Source organism: Panulirus ornatus, chromosome 73, assembly GCF_036320965.1.
Source record: "Panulirus ornatus isolate Po-2019 chromosome 73, ASM3632096v1, whole genome shotgun sequence".
Lineage (NCBI taxonomy): Eukaryota > Metazoa > Arthropoda > Malacostraca > Decapoda > Palinuridae > Panulirus > Panulirus ornatus.
In genome coordinates this window covers 6,420,244-6,437,008 of record NC_092296.1, presented here as the reverse complement: position 1 = coordinate 6,437,008, position 16,765 = coordinate 6,420,244, and the positions used below count along the sequence as shown (strand labels likewise).

The 16,765-nt window shown below is 36.3% G+C and overlaps 2 protein-coding genes across 2 annotated transcripts in view; both read left to right on the top strand.

The window, feature by feature from the left end:
• spin (Protein spinster) overlaps window positions 1–6,807 on the top strand; it is a 144,584-nt gene extending 137,777 nt beyond the window's left edge. Inside the window, exon 11 of the mRNA XM_071661034.1 lies at window positions 2,793–6,807. Coding sequence (XP_071517135.1) covers window positions 2,793–2,905 — 113 coding nt within the window. The 3' untranslated portion in view covers window positions 2,906–6,807. The remainder of the gene's footprint in view (window positions 1–2,792) is intronic.
• Window positions 6,808–9,992: 3,185 nt separating this feature from the next.
• Window positions 9,993–16,765, top strand: part of Tnpo-SR (transportin 3) — a 36,355-nt gene continuing 29,582 nt past the window's right edge. Inside the window, exons 1-4 of the mRNA XM_071661043.1 lie at window positions 9,993–10,405; window positions 13,269–13,364; window positions 15,007–15,172; window positions 16,153–16,331. Of these exons, the coding sequence (XP_071517144.1) occupies window positions 10,289–10,405; window positions 13,269–13,364; window positions 15,007–15,172; window positions 16,153–16,331 (558 nt within the window). The 5' untranslated portion in view covers window positions 9,993–10,288. The remainder of the gene's footprint in view (window positions 10,406–13,268; window positions 13,365–15,006; window positions 15,173–16,152; window positions 16,332–16,765) is intronic.

Below are 16,765 nucleotides of genomic sequence, written 5' to 3'. Positions count from 1 at the left end.
ATCTTTGAAAAAGTTTTCCGTTCTTTTCCCTTATAATAGTTCGTAAATATTTATATCATTGTATTAAGTTGTTTGTGTGCTTTTATGTGGTACGAATCCGTTTGCCTTCATTTATGAAGCTGTCAGTAATTATCTGTTCAAAAATGCATTTTCTTAATACCTTTCATATACTTTCATTATATGTGATGTTAGCCTAACTGGCATTTGTGTTTCAGCATTAGTTTAGATTCTGCTTTTTATATTGCTTTTGTATATGCCAGTTTGTGAACACCTGCTTTACTGGAATATCTCTGGTGTTGCAGTAAACTCTTCAAAAGTTTTGCTCTTTATTTAGAAAGATAGGTGGGACCCATACACATCCTTGCCCTGCATACTCTGTTAAGGCTTTCTGTGTATAACTGATTACTTTTTGACTTCCCTCCCAAGTGTGCAAAAAGTTGTAATTATATGTTTTTCATTTCATGGAAATGTATATGAGGAGTACAAATAGATTTTCTTAAGAAATGACCTAACCATTCCATGTCTAGGGGAAAAAAATGTTTAATAGAAAGGCCAATTGTGCACATTAAAGGTATATACGTATATTCAAGAACTCATCATAGCTTCATTTATACGATTAGTTGCTGAAAAATGATCAGAACCGTCATTTTGCTTGGAGAGTAAGAGTTAAGCATCCAAAGTTTAGGGGAACAAAATATTTGCCAGATTGGCTCAATCTTGAGTAAGGGATGGGGGGCAGTCATTTGTGAATTCTGCAGGTGGCAAGGGTGTGCTGGGCATTACAAACAGAGCAAGTACCCAGAAAAGGTGCATAGACACACCATGGTCACTAACAGCTTACTGAGGCCTTCATGCAACTCCAATGACTTGTACTTTCTTCGAATTGCAATCTATGGCCATTCAACAGAGCCTAAATTGCAAGCAGAATTCAACTTCTGGCAGGCAATTAAGTTTGTAGATTAATGTTCATAGTATCCTCCTGTGTAACAGTAGATGGATATCCAAAGCACCATAAGGGTTAAGTTAGTCTGTTACTATAATTATCTATCTTCTCCAATATCTGTAAGAACATGCTTATTCCACATTTTCTATTTCATCTGATATTTTCTTTTTTTTTCCTACTTGTTTGCCATTTACCCTGTTAGCAAGGTAACACCAGGAACAGATGAAAAAGAAAATGAAAGAGAGACCTCCTTTCCTTGCATCAATTCTTTGGCTGTCATGTGTAATGCAGTCCCCTTTCCATAAACAAGCCTTACTGGCCCTAAGCACTCAAAATCTATTTCACTACATCCTTCAATCTTTAATTTGGTCTCCCACTCTTTGTTGCCTCCACTTCTGACACATATATCCTCTTTCTCAACCTCTCCTTCCTCACTCTCTCTGCATGTCCAAACCATTCCAGCACATCCTCTTTAGCTCATTCAACCATACTCTTCTCATTACCACACCTTTCTCTTACCTTATCATTACTTACTTGATCAGCCCTTTTGTCCTTGGACATTTCATTTCCAACACGTTCACCCTCCTCCATACATTGTCACCGAAAGCCCATGGTTTACATCCATACAATGCGGGAACTACTATACCTTCAAAAATACTCATCTTTGCCCCCAGAACCTTTGTCCCCTCATCCATCTATAATTCACCTCCTCTACCATGGTTCAATTTGCTGTCATGTCCAATCCCAGTTATCTAAAACCCTACTACATCCAAGGTTTTTCCACTCAAGCTAACCTATCTCTCTGCACTTCTAAATATAATAACCTTACTTTTATTCACAATTAAACATCCTCCTTTAACATACTCTCCCAAGCTCAGACACCAGCTTCTGCAATTTCTCACTCTAATCTGTCATTAATTCCGTGTCATTAGGAAATAATAACTAACTCATTTCCCAAGCCCCTCCTCATCCCATTCAAACTATGTACCTACAGCCCTCCCTCACCCCCTAAAAACTGCATAACTGCCCCTCTGTCAAGTTCTTTGCATTCACCTGCCTCATTATCCCATCTGTAAACAAATAAAATAGCCTTGGTGACATCACACACACCTGCTGCAGACTCGCCTTTATGTAGAACCACTCACCCTCCTCTTTGCGTACTTATACACTCCTCTTTATAAAAACTCCTTACAACTACCTCATTAATATATGATAAATCATGTGATGAGCTAAAAGCTCAACTTTTATATAATCTTTGTATAGCAAAGCCATCAAAGATTGAGTATGATAAACCAATACAAGACATATTAAAAAAGATTCCTATTGTTTCTTTTGTAGTTAAATTTTCTAAACTGTATAGTTTATCTTGCTTTTTCATCACATGTACTGTCATCTTTCATACAAAAATAGTGGTTATTAACTTCACCTAATGTTCTTTTCTTGACAGATTTTATAGATACTTCAGCATACTGTTGCCATTTGAAAGGTTTTAGTGTAAATGAGCATTAAAGTTGACTTTATTAATACACTTATACTGTATAAAAGAACAAAATCCCCTTTTGTAGGTTTTGTGAATCAATTTCTCCCTTATGCATTGGTTTTTATTATTGCCTTGCTCTACATTTAGAGATCATGATTTTGGGTTTTATCAGAATATTGTACGATTGTATTAAGATGTTATTAATTCCTATCTTGGAAAATAACCTTTTTGCATTTACTATTGTTCATATTCAACTGTGCTTGTACAGGAAATTGAGATATCTGTTCAAGGCTACATACAATATTCCTTATTTTTACAAATCCAATACTGATTTACCTCTACTGTTTCCCATATTTATTTGTCTTTCAGGTGATAATGATCATTCATCAATCAGCAGTGTCAGTGCAAACGTCAAGAATTTTAATAATGAAGTTTTTGAGAACGATATACCAGAGAAAAAAGATATATCCACAAAACTCTGATATACTTGCCATTTTTACTATATCATTTTTTATCCAAAATGGTCAGTTAGAAGAAAAGCCATGAGGATGTGGATTGTTTATGATGATGAAAATTTTCATACTGTAGGCAACTTTTGGAAATGCAAAGCAATTAGACTTTGAAGCTGTGACTACAGTTTAAAGTGCTGTTATATTTTCCATTAGTGTTTGATCTAAGATTAAATAATATGCAGCTGCATGATTTATGCTGTTTAACTACTTAGTGTTGTCTGCATATACCATCAGTAATTTATAGCAGAATATAAATGGACCTTTAGAAACAAGTTGCTAAGACTAGGTCATGAAATGTAGCTGTCATAAGTTTGTTTTGATAGGGTGAGTGCTGGGCAGTTAAGGTGTCCATTGTCCTCAGTGAGGAGGTTGCTCCATGGGCATGAGGGATCTTGTCATATATTGGATCACTTCATAATCTTAAGAGTTGATCGTGTCCAGAGCACAGATGAGAAAGTGTGACTAATACTTGTGTGGGGAGAGCAGTTTCAGATAGGTTTAAGTGTGGTGGAATGGAGTTCAAAACTGGGTTGTGGGAGGGCAACTGTATAATGATTGTGAATTTTTGCTGTGTGATGAAAGGCAGGGCTGACTTTTATATTTCTGCTTAGAGGTAGGTGGATTGATATAAAGTGGCCTTAACTGGAGGGATTACCTCCTTTTACATAGAATTGGGTGCACAGTATGTTTAAGTGGCATTAAACTGGAAGTACTTTTTGTGCTGGTGTTGAATGTTTTGTTGCTAACAAACCAGATTATTATGAATGCCTGTTTATATAAATTTACTTATGAAAGAATGGGTACTAGGAAGGTGAAGCAGAATTTATGGTAGAGCGAATGAATTGTTTGTAGATGCCGAGTAATTCTTCTGTGCCAAAAAGCATTTTTAAGGAGTTTAGTTTGTTTATTGCACTTTGTGTTGCTTGTGATGTGGGTGGTGAAAGCCATGTACATGTGTCATTTGTGATATATAATTCCTGAACAGTTGCCATCCATTAAACACTCCATCTGTATATTGTAAGGCAGTAGTTTAAAGATAGAGAATAGTTTTGGTTATCCTGGTATGTGAGACTACTTGATCAGTGAGATATTAAATGTAAAATCAATTTTAACTAAAACTAAGAAGAAGCACGGCAAGGCAAAATAATATAATGCCTTTTGTTAAAAGCTGAAGTCAGTAGTTTTTCTTGCATTTACTTGCATATTACTATTTTAGACTGGTTGCACATAAGTATTCAAAGTTAACTGTTTGCTCTGGCGAGAAGATGGATGTCAATGTTTTAACTGCTGTGCTTTGTGAAGGAAACTAAATGAAGAAACAAAATTAAAAATGTTTCATGTTACTCTAGTGAGCTCGTGGCCTTACAAGACAAGCAAGACCAACACCATTTTGGACATAAGCACCACCACTCTATTGGAGCTGCAGTTGTAAGCTGTTAAATGAATAAGCTGTCATTTTTGACTGGTGAGCTGACTTAACATTTTATCCCTTGCAAGCTCAAAAATTAGAGTTATTAACATAACTGAAACAAGATATGGATCAAAAATTATATGGCAACTTCATCCCAGCACATTAACAACTAAAAATTTTGCAGAAGGGTTACAAATTCGAGTAAGAACCCTTAAGTAATCTATGATCACTTCTGGTTGACAGCTGTGGATTGATTTTCTCAAGAAACCTCATGTGAACTCTTTCCAATGTCAATTCAGTAACCTTCAACTCTCTAGGTCAGTAACCATGAAGTCTAAGTGGGACATTTGACTTTAGCCAAATCTATCAAGGAGACCAATAAGGCTGATCTCTCGCAGTGCTGTGCAGTTAAAGCCATCCCTTGCTTCCTCTCTAATGAAAAGTTTGATCTTTTTCACAGCATATGCTTCACAAGTCTTGTCACAACATCTAGATAAGGTGTGCTTGCTCTTGATAAGAAGCATTTCTAGGCAGTCTTCAGCATCTAGGGTAAACCATGGAAAGGTCTGTAAGGCCTGGATGTGGTTAGGGAGCTGTGGTTTCGGTGCACTACACATGAAAACTAGAGACTGAGTGTGAATGAATGTGGCCTTTTTTGTCTGTTTTCCTGGCACTATCTCAATGAAGTGGGAGTAGTGATGCTGCTTCCTGTGGGGTGGGTAGCGCCGTGAATGGATGAAGGCAAGCAAGTGTAAATTTGTACATGTGTATATATGTATGTCTGTATGTGTATGTATATGTACATATATGTTATGTATATGTGCGTGTATGGGCATTTATGTATATATATATGTGTATGTGAGTGGATGGGCCATTCTTTGTCTGTTTCCTGGTGCTACCTCGCTGATACGGGAAACATCAATTAAGCATAATAACGATAATAAAATAATATATATATATATATATATATATATATATATATATATATATATATATATATATATATATATATATATATATATATATTACATTGTTTTAATCCAAAGATTTCTAGTCTAACAGATGTATCTATTTGGTGGTGAAAGTGAATCGCTCTTCCTCTAACTGCACTTTGTACTTAATGTGTTCAGCTGTATTCAGTGCAATATATATTTATCAGTACAAAGCATGAAACCGTGATATATCCTGGCTGTAGTAAATCCTTAGTTCATTTGTTTCTCCTTAAAGTGCATATTGCATGTTGACATAATGTTTGAATTCACCAAGTAATGAGATGGCAGCTCTCACAGTAAGTAAATGTGTAATAGCAAGATATGATTCTTGAGGACCACTTACTTTGTGAAAGCTTATAAGTAAAGATCATAAACTGGTATGATTACTGAGGTAAGCTTGTTTTGACCAACAGAATAGAACTGTTATGCATCTACCTCTGAGACAGTGTTGTAACTGACACTTACAACAGTGGTCCAGGGAGTGTGTGTACATAGTATTCTCAAAAGTGCCAATTTTCCCTATGGGCTAGGGTGTGTGTATGCATAAATGTTCTCAGAACTGACAATTACTACTGGTCTGGGAGTGTTTGCATATTCATAAAACGTGCCAGTTGCAAGTGGTCCAAGAAGTGCATGTCCATTTTTTCTTAAAACTGTGAGTTACAACATTGGTCCAGAGAGTGTGCATTGTGTAATTAGTCAAAATTTTCCTTTACTACAGTGGATCAGGGAGAGAATGTGCATACTGTTGTGCATTTCTCAAATTTGTCAATTACAAGAGTGGTCCAAGGAGAGTGTTAGTAATCATAACTTGGTGACAGTAGTATTTAAGGGAGAGAACACGTATTCTCAAAACTGCCAGTTATGGCACTGGTACAGAAAGAGATAACTGGCATATATAATTCATGTATCACATTGTAATTCTGCTTCAAGTTGAAATCAAGTGTATACAAAATATTTTTCCCTCATAACTTCCCCCTACCAGTGAAATAAGTATGCTAACCACCACCAGTGTGACCTTTATACCATTTACATAACTAGTTATTTCCTTCCACTCCTTTGTCACAGATTATACCAACATACCATAAATGTAATTTAGGCATGGCCTTCCACACATTAATCACAGTCTAGCAAGACTCCCACAATACTGATCATAGTCCCTCACAGCAATAATCAACCTTGTTTTCCCTGGAACTCTTTTTGGTGTATCTTCACAAGTACATGTAATTTAAACAAGTAATGTGCTCAGATGCATTTTTTCTTTCCATTTATGAATCTTAAAATCTTTTCCCAAGTACATTATGTAGAGGAAAGGTCATCTCTGGTGGTACACAATTCCTATCATAGTGCAAAAGATTTATAAGTGCTTGAATAGTTTGTGTGAATATATAGTTGAATTTTTTAATATATAAAATGTTATATATAAATAATATATAATCAATAATAAATGCATGCACTCAAATAAGAAAGTTTCATTTCAAAGACCTTTATGATCACTGTAAAAAAAACCCATAATATTGTCTGTTTCCAGTGTTATCACCATATAAAGACAGAAAGATATGAGTCTATACAGTATTGAGAAAGCTATTTCCAATATTACTGCAGCATGTCACAAACATCATTTGTGATTTTACGTGTTAGAAATTTATCATATACCCTCAGAGCTTTAGAGCTGCTTTACAGCAGTTATCGTTTAACTTTTCAGTACTTGAATGTAACCACAACAGTATTAATTGTTGTCTGAACTCTCCTTTTCACCCACTTAGTCCACTACTGAGAGCTTACTTATTTTTATTACTTTCCATAACTGTCTCAGGGGCAATATCTATGAAGGAATCCTTGTGTTACCCAGGACCTTTTTAAAGGCTCCTGCAGCTACTGCCTTCACTTCTTCCTGTAGCAGGGAAGCATAAATTATATGAGATGTCTCTGAAGGGACTGTACTCCCAGTGAATCAACCTTATTAAAGGAAACTTTTCACTTTTGGTGTAACCTCGTAAAGGCAGGCTGTTAACACAAATAATTCAACACATTTGATAAGTCTTTATTGGCTATGCAACAAAGAGTCTATTGTTCTCATACCATTTGAACACTTTGTCATATTTTCAAGTTAATGATGGGTGCACAGTTTCACTTCAACCATTAAGCAACCAGGTCAACTCCCAAAATACTAGGGTCAAATTCTCGAAAAGCCAGGTCACCTCAAATACAATGTTTGCAATTTTAGGCATCCAATTCACTCAAAAACACTAGGTCATCCAAGATGCAGCGGTCATTATACAATTAATCATTCCTAAATATACGGCTTGCATAAAACATCCAAATCGCTTCTAAAGAAACGCTGTCACCCCAAATACTCAGATCATATATAAAAAAAAGAATCAGGTCATGTTCTTAAATACTCAGGTCACCTTCCTAAATGCCCAAGAGACATTCTCATTAAGCAATAACACCATCAAATACCCGGTTTACCTCTCTAAACAAGCACAAGATTTACCTTCCCAAATAACCAGGTTGCATCTCCAAATAAAGAGATCACATCAAACATCCAAATGGAACAAAAAAATTTCAGGTCATCTTTTTAAAGATCCTGATCATTTTTTACAACCCATGTCAACCCCTGATGATGCGGGGTTACTAACACCACTCAAAAAAAGACCCTAGTAATAAAAAAAACATTTGTAAAACAGTATAAGATCAGAGAGGGTGTTAGAAATAAGATACATAGAAAAGTGTGTCGCACTACGTTATTGGAAAACTTACCTTACCCGACTCAAGCATCAGACAGGATAACTGTGGTCAAGTGATCAGAAAGGACACGATTTTTTTTGTGTGTGCCTTCCCTCTTCCTATAAATCTCAGGTGGTAAACGACTGCCTGAGAAACTCTAAATTATTCACTCATTCAATTTTCTCGTGCCCCTCTTCGTTACAATGAAGATACCCATGGCTGGCGTCTGTTTTAACAGGATAACCATGACGTTTAGAAGCATCATCAATCCGAAACATTATAATTCCAAACAAAACCTAACATTGGTATGTTTCCCTAATTTTTAGTATTTTAGGACTTTTTCGGACCATTTATGCACGTGCCTCCACAGCTACTTTTTTAAAAACAAAACTCGGGGGTCCCAACTTGTCTCATGCTCTCTCTTCCCCTCCTTTTGCTATAATTTCATCAGGCATTTAATCCCACAAGTATGTTCATGATGGCCTGGTTTTGTCAAATGACCCTAAAGAGGTCAGAGGTCAGGCACAATACCCGAGCATCATAACGTCTTGCTTAAGCATTAGCTTAATGATCAGACCATAATGAACCCCAGGGCAACAATCGCCTGGTCAATTCATCTTTTCAATTTGGAGGAAACTGTTCTTTTTCGATTTGAAATCAGTTTTAAGACAGGAACGAGCTCGTAAACGAATAAAAAATGCATGACCTGTTTAATGTACCGATGGCGAAGAGAGGATGAGGGTGTCCGCTACATATCTGAAATAGGACTGATACAGAACTGGAAAAAAGGGAAAAGATGTTCAGATACAGACCTCAAGGTCCGGTTTAAGGTGTTTTATTTAGAGACAGATACTGAGGGGCCACTTCATTCCACGTTAAGATTTTTTTATTCCAAGTAAGAGATTATCTAAGTCTTTTTGACTAATGAAACTTATCAAGTAAATCTTTCCCGTGTCAGTAAACACTCGTGCAATTCATGAAGCAGAATATCTGGATCGAGCACACTACCCTGAATGGCAACTCAAAATTTGTCGCTCAAAATGTTATTTAAAAATGTCTGATCTCCTACCTCGTAAACATAGGCTTTGAATAAATAACTTTGGTAACTAGTAACCTTTACAAAAACTAGTAAATCCATCCTATACATTGTGAAATATATATTCAGCATGGAATCTCCTAAGACTAGGCAATAAACGTAAAATCTGCGAGCGCTGTGAATCTAGTTGTACTTGTATTCAACGTAGTGGTTAATTTAGGCAGAATAAAGATCATTATTAAGTATGATTCATTCCTTAAATTAATTGACTTACCATTGTTCAGACGATGAACTGTGGCGAGAAAACTTCAATGTGAATTCGAATGACCGTCAAGTCATGTTCCTCGCCTGAGGCCATGTTGTGGGTCGAGTGATTCATCCATGGCGGGGTTCGAGCAGCGTATGCTGGGGCATTTATATTTATGGATCATTCCTTGAAATTCCTGTTAACATGATAATAGGATTATGTGTATATTTTTGGCATTATGATTTTTTTTGTATAGTTGATCTCAGTGTGTGAATTAATGTATATGATTTTTCCTTTGTACACCATCGGGTGTGTGATATTGTCAGTCGAGAAGTGGGGTTGTTCGCAATAAATGGCTTTTTTGATGAATATGATAGTAATATTTGGACATGACATGAAATCATACGAACCTCATCTCTACTGCATATTTTAGAATAAGATATCTTCATAGATTTAGCTCTAGAAACTTCTAAATGAGAACTTCGCATTAGGCAAAGGATAGAGACATCTCAAATTAAATCCGCATGTCGGAAGAAAGTATGAGAGTTTATTTCCGAGGTTTTACGGAAGAAATGTTATTATAAGTTTGGTCACCTATGGAAAGTGAGAAGAGTTTGTGCCGGTATTCGCTGACCAGCAGGCGTTGGGCCAGTCACCAGGAGCCTGTCTAACCTTGTGGTCTCAAGACTTTTCGTCTGTCAGAAAAACAATCTTGTTTCACCTTAAATGCCTCCAGCCATGTTATATGTGATAGTGACCGGCTTAAGACCGGGATAATATGTTATTGTAGCGTACAGGAGTCGGTGAGTAGTGTGTGGGAGGAACAGGAGGAGTTGAGTGGCGGGTGAGGGTAGGTGTTGGGCCAGTAGAGCGTCCAGTCCGGCTATGACCGTGGATCTCCTCACCTTCTTGGCCTCTTCCTCAAGATTATGTTAAGATGGAAGTGGATATCAATGAGGTGTTGGTGGCCGTCAACACGCTGTACGATGCCGAAGTACAGGATAGACAGAAGCACGACCAAGCTTCAAAATGGCTTGGCCAGCTACAAAGATCGGTGAGAAGAATTTTTGTTTTGGTTTATCATGAGGAATACCTTAACCTTGTTAAGTCATATTTTATCAGTGGTGTGTAGATATTATTATTTTTGTATTTGAAGTTTTTATTATAGGAGAAAAGTTTTCCGCCCATGTAGGACTGGGCTGGTAGAGGCACACATATTAGCTTAGTTGAATTGTTTTGAGAAATAACATGTTTTGATGTTTTGAAGTGATTTACTCTTGTGCTGTTGACCATGGAAGCAAGCTGTCGATTACTTCATATTGTATGTTAGAGAGAAATGAATATTTGAAGCTGTTCGTCTGTTCCAATCACTTTGAATGTCATTGTCAATCAGGCGGGTATATACTATATGTGGCTTTGTGATGACAAGTGGTTATTATCGAAAAAGATAATGTTAATGGATTTGTTACAGATAGTAGAACTATGTTCCAATTGCAGTGATCATTTTAAAAAGATTAGGTCGATTTCTCGAGTTGGTGTTGTGTTTCTTTTGGAAGAAATATAAATATGTATATATATTTCTGAGTCCACGGGGAAAATGAAACACGATAAGTTCCCAAGTGCACTTTCTATATATCTATATATATATATATATCTATATATATATATATATATATATATATATATATATATATATATCTATATATATATATATATATATATATATATATATATAGGAAAAAGAGAACCCATGAATTTACATTCTTTAAAATGATTATTGCAGGTAAGGCAGAATTGTTGTAACTGTGGGGAAAGACATTGATTATTTAAGATATGTTTAGATTAATCGACATACTCCTGTAGTAAATAATTACCTTGGTTACTACTGTGCTCGCCATGACCTGTTCGTTCTCTCTGCATCTCTTGAAGCATTGATATCTCAGCATCAGATTGATTTACAAACTAGAAATGTTTTGACCAAGTTACCCTTTACTCCTCTTTCTTGTAAGGCGAACTTGCATCACTATTGTTACTCCGCTCTCATTTCTGGTGCCATCGTCCACTTGGTTTATGTATGGTGATAAAACTTAACAAGCATGATCTAGTTTTCATCTGATAAGCAGTGTGAACAACTGAACACATTCTTGTCCATGTACTTAAATGCAATTTTATTATTTGTTGGCTACAGTTTATCTCCACGGTTCTCTTAGGACGAGATTCTGTCACCAAGTGAGTTACAATATTGACCTCCAGGATATAACACACATATTGCTGTAACTTACTTCCTGCCGGACTATATTCGCATCGAAGCATTTCTTTTATGTTTCGACGTTTTTAGTGTAATTTTTTTGTCGCCCAGTTTTGCTGTTATTGATAACACTTGGTGGAAGCATGTATATGATATTGATATTCATGGTTGTGTAGCCTGCATGTAGTTGCAATGTTTGTTAGGTGTTGACGTTTGTGTTTTTATGTCACAAGTTGTTAAGGATTTTTGTATAACCTGGTTTGCATAGAGCTTCTTGTCTATGTCATTGTACAAAATTTAGTATTTGTAATTAAACTCATTGTACAAAATTTAGTATTTGTAATTAACTTGCCACTGTAATCGTAATATTATCAAGCCTAGTTGCTTAGTGATAATAATTTGATAATGGTATTAATAATGATTATTACCAGATTATTGTTATTATTATTTTAAATATTATTGTTTTTATTATTATCATCACTATTGCTAATGATTAAACAAGTTAACCAAAGGCTGAAAATAAGAGAAAATTTGCACAGTACTCTACATTGCTTCATCAGTCTATCTGTCTGTATCTCTGATGCCTGCTCCCAACTGGAACTTCCTGAAGGGGAGGCCAAGATACAGGAAAGAAGTATAACTGTCAGTTGATATACAACAAAGAGATGTAGCTAGGACACCATTTGGTAAATCACAGCAATGGAGTCTCCATGACTAGTGAATTCCAGTGCTGCTTCTTAGCCTTTAGTCCCACACTCTTAACATCCCACTGGCAGAGGGCAACTCTTATGCAGTGTTTGTAGAGGCTCTTACATAATGTTCCCACTGACTGCTTCTACCTAATGATCCTGCCTGATGTTACTGCCTACTACTTCCACCTAATGCTCCTACCTAAGTGTTCTATCTGCTGCTCCTGCCATTTTGCCAAAAGGCAGGCCTTGTGCACGTGTTCACCACAAGAAAGTTTAGTTATGAAGAATTAACTGGGTGATTCAGGTGTTGTCATGTGTTACGTATGACAAGGATAGATTGTATGATTTTTTATGGACAAAAATGCCAGTAGTCCTCGTGTGGGTGAGGCAGAAAGAAAAGACCTACCTGGGTCTTGGGAGTGCAGGTGACAACTACTGAAGTACTGGCTCACTATGCAGCTATGACTAACCCTCCTGATACCAAGAAAAGTTGCAATAACACAGGTAGATAGTCTAAACGCAAATGTCACAGGTTACATAAGATTTTACCTTTGGGCAGTACTTTTGGCAGTTTGTATGTGTGGATGTGTGTCTGGCTTACCTTTCACGTATCATATGTTAGTAGAAGTATTTTAAGGCTTACTGACTTTGGTTGACAGAAATTAGGTTAGTTCTTTACACTGGGGGTGTAGGATTGTGTATGGAATATTATTTATATTTTACACTGATGGTTTACCATAACAAGAACACAGTAACAGTTGTCCCAGGTGTTCTTTTTTTCCTTTTCATACAGTGGTGAGATGCATTGGTTAATTTTCAATGAGGTTCAAGGTGAAACCAAATGACAGTATAATGCAACATTATTTACTGATATATTTTTATGCAGAATGGCAGGAGCATGTAGCATAACTTGTGATTACTCAATATCATTTCTAGGTGATAATGTAAGTTAATATTGCTTCATTATTCTTCCTTAGGTTCAAGCATGGAAGGTAGCAGATCAGTTGCTACATGCGAAACGTGATGTCAATTCATGCTTCTTTGCTGCCCAGACACTGCGAACCAAGATACAGGTAACTCATTCAACCTGTAAAATGATTACTTAATGTTTCTTCAAATCCTGTGTGAATGAGTCATATTTTCCTCATTTTGAAAGATTGATATTGGTGAGGAAGAAATGATCTGCTCTTTTACAAGCATTACTGCTCTTGTTTTATAAAGTGCATATGTATATATGTACAGGTGCTCCTATGTTTAAACTTAAGAAGATAGGTAGGGAGAGTGACAAGATAATCTGTGTTCTGTATTTGTGCTAATGACATCTGTTAGAAAGAGCATCACAGTATAAACAAATGCCAGAAATATTAAATGTGAATTGTAACTTAACGAATCTGAATGGTATTAAGTAGGTATTTGTTTATGCAGTAGATTTTATTATCTGGTATCCCTACCCATATAAATCAGTTCATCCAGCTGGCAAACTCAGACTGGTATTTGAATGCACATTTAAAGAAGATGGCCTCCATTTGTGTGACCTTCTATCATGTCAGATATTGTGAAAAAATCACAAGTTTTATGGTTAGTTAATTTGTAATGAATCCTCTTTAAAGTATTTTATGTACAGAAAGTAGAAATAGTATCACTACCCTTGGGTTTGATGGGATGGGAAATGAGCAGTGTGTTCCTGGTGTTTTTGTGTGGTTTATATTTTTAGTTTTTTGAATTTCTTATTCATTATGGAATCCCATCCTTATGCGATATTATATTTAAATCTTTGAAGTGAAGCTATAGATTATTTGCTTCTTGAAAAGGGACGAACAAGCGTAATTCATTACTTTGGTGACATTCGTTTAAGAAGTATTTACACCATGCTTAAAGTAAGATAAGCTTTGCCCTGTTAATGTATGAGTTGTCATTTGCCAGATATTAAGTGGTTATGAAAGAAAGCATTAATTAAGTAGAAAAGTTTACTCATGTTAGAAAACCAAATAGTATTGCTGATGGAAACTTGTGAACTGGTAGAAATGTATACTGATTTGTAGAATGACTTTACTTTGGTTGTGAGAGCATTATTATACCAGTGCATGCTTATTTTCCTTTAGTTACGTGACTCTAGAGCATGTATGACAATAAATGTTTGAACAATGCAAATCAATCAAATTGATCAAACCCCGTTGAGTAAGAAAAAATATATATGATTAAATCATAATCATATACACAACAATGAAAGTATTCATGAAAATCTGGTGTGAGGTGGATTGATCGAGTAAGTAGTGTAAGGGTAAGAGAGATGTGTGGAAATAAAAAGAGCGTGGTTGAGAGAGCAGAAGAGGGTGTTTTGAAATGGTTTGGGCGCATGGAGAGAATGAGTGAGGAAAGATTGACCAAGAGGATATATGTGTCGGAGGTGGAGGGAACGAGGAGAAGTGGGAGACCAAATTGGAGGTGGAAAGATGGAGTGAAAAAGATTTTGAGTGATCGGGGCCTGAACATGCAGGAGGGTGAAAGGCGGGCAAGGAATAGAGTGAATTGGATTGATGTGGTATACCGGGGTGGACATGCTGTCAGTGGATTGAATCAGGGCATGTGAAGCGTCTGGGGTATTATTATTATTATTATTATTATTATTATTATTATTATTATTATTATTAATATTATTACTATTATTGATTTTTTCCTGTTTGAGATAATGCATTGACACATGAAATCTCTCAGTTATATTTTGGAGAGCTACCCGTTTCGGCCCATGCATCACTCCGTGCCTCAATGCTGGAACACCTTAGTCACATCACAGAGCATACTTACCAGGGTATTGCTACCCAGTTATGTGTAGCACTGGCTGATCTGGCCCTACACATGGCGTCTTGGGAAGATCCCATTGGTAAGTGAGATATTTTTATTTATTGTTAATGTGGGGAAAAGGTTTTTGTTGATAATTCAAAATCTCTCAGTCAGGAATAGGCTGGTAATTGATAGATAGAAATTCATGTGACAGGAGTAGCCTATTGATTATATCTCTGTATATGTCTCATTTGATTTGGTTTTATCATTTTTGCCTTTGTTACTTGAGTTTGAATAGTGACCTTAAATTCTGTATTATGATGAGTGCACAGTATGCCAGCACCATCTTGTATTTCATCCATTTATCTTTAGATTTATTTTGTCTGCTCCATACCCATTCACAAAGGGCAAATTCTAAGTCCAAGCTCCATTAATCAGCAGCAGCAGAGAAACCCAGTTCGCTTTGGATGGACTTTTTAGCCTGTTACGTCTAAGTTTATAATGATCACTTGTATATCTACAGCCATGTTATTTTATGCTTTCAGTCTGAAATGAAGTCAGGACCTGGGACTTCGAATTAAAAACAAAAACAAAACCTAATGAAGTACTGAAAGTTAGACTTTGTAATGATACCTTTTACAGACTATATGTTTTCAGAATGATTTCTTTAACAACCTTAATGTACTGCTGATGATGATGCTTTATTACATACCACTTACCACTTCATCCACTTTCAAAATGGAAGAACTCAAAGCCCTCTCACTTTCGTTATAGTCTTCCAAGCCATATTATTTCCTCTTTTCAAAGAGCCTCTACAAAGTATTACCCTCTCCTCCTCCAAGAAGTGACAGACTTCCCATCAACTGCTCTTCTCAGCACACTTGCATCTAAAACATAGTTAGTACTCATGTCAATAAGGACAAAATTCAGTAATGCTTGCTTAATATCATTTCTGCTCGCCCACATATACTCTCATTGGCTGCTATGGGAGCACCAACTCCACACTTATGTAAATTGTTGAAAGTTTGCCTTTATTCCTTTACATCTTTGATATCTGTATCACTGGTTTTCTTTTTTCAGTGGACTTAATTACTCAGTTTGGACCCAGGTCTAGCACCCCAAACTTGGTCCCTTTACTGGAAGTCCTGATAGCCCTCCCTGAAGAACTCCATTCCAGACAACTACGATTAGGCCTTAACAGAAGAAATAAGCTTGATGAATACTTCAGAAGGAAAGTTCCTAGTATTGTAGAGTTATTGGTAAGTTTTAATGTTATTGTAGAAACAGAATTTGATTTAAGCTTTCCCTGTACTCTCAGATCATGCCAATGACCCATTTATCAGTCATCCCAATATGAGGTTGAATACCTGGGATTGACTTTGAGCCTGCTTTCATAGCATAGACTTAGACATAGGCTTGAGGTATTAGTTTGTGTACTTATTTGTTATATATGGGGAGTGGGTTTTACATTTGTGGGACCCTGAACATTTTGTATTTCACCTGGTGAAGTCTTCAGGGACATTTGCCCCCTGGATTAGTGTTTTTTATATGGCCTGTAAATGCTTAAGTTCCAGTGGTGAGTTCATTCTGTTAGTGTTTGCCACAGTATTTTGTCTTTGTTTTACAAGTTAGGTCTAGAATGATATCTGAACCTGTCAATCAAGCTTTCCTGCTTTCAGCTTACCCTCTCTAA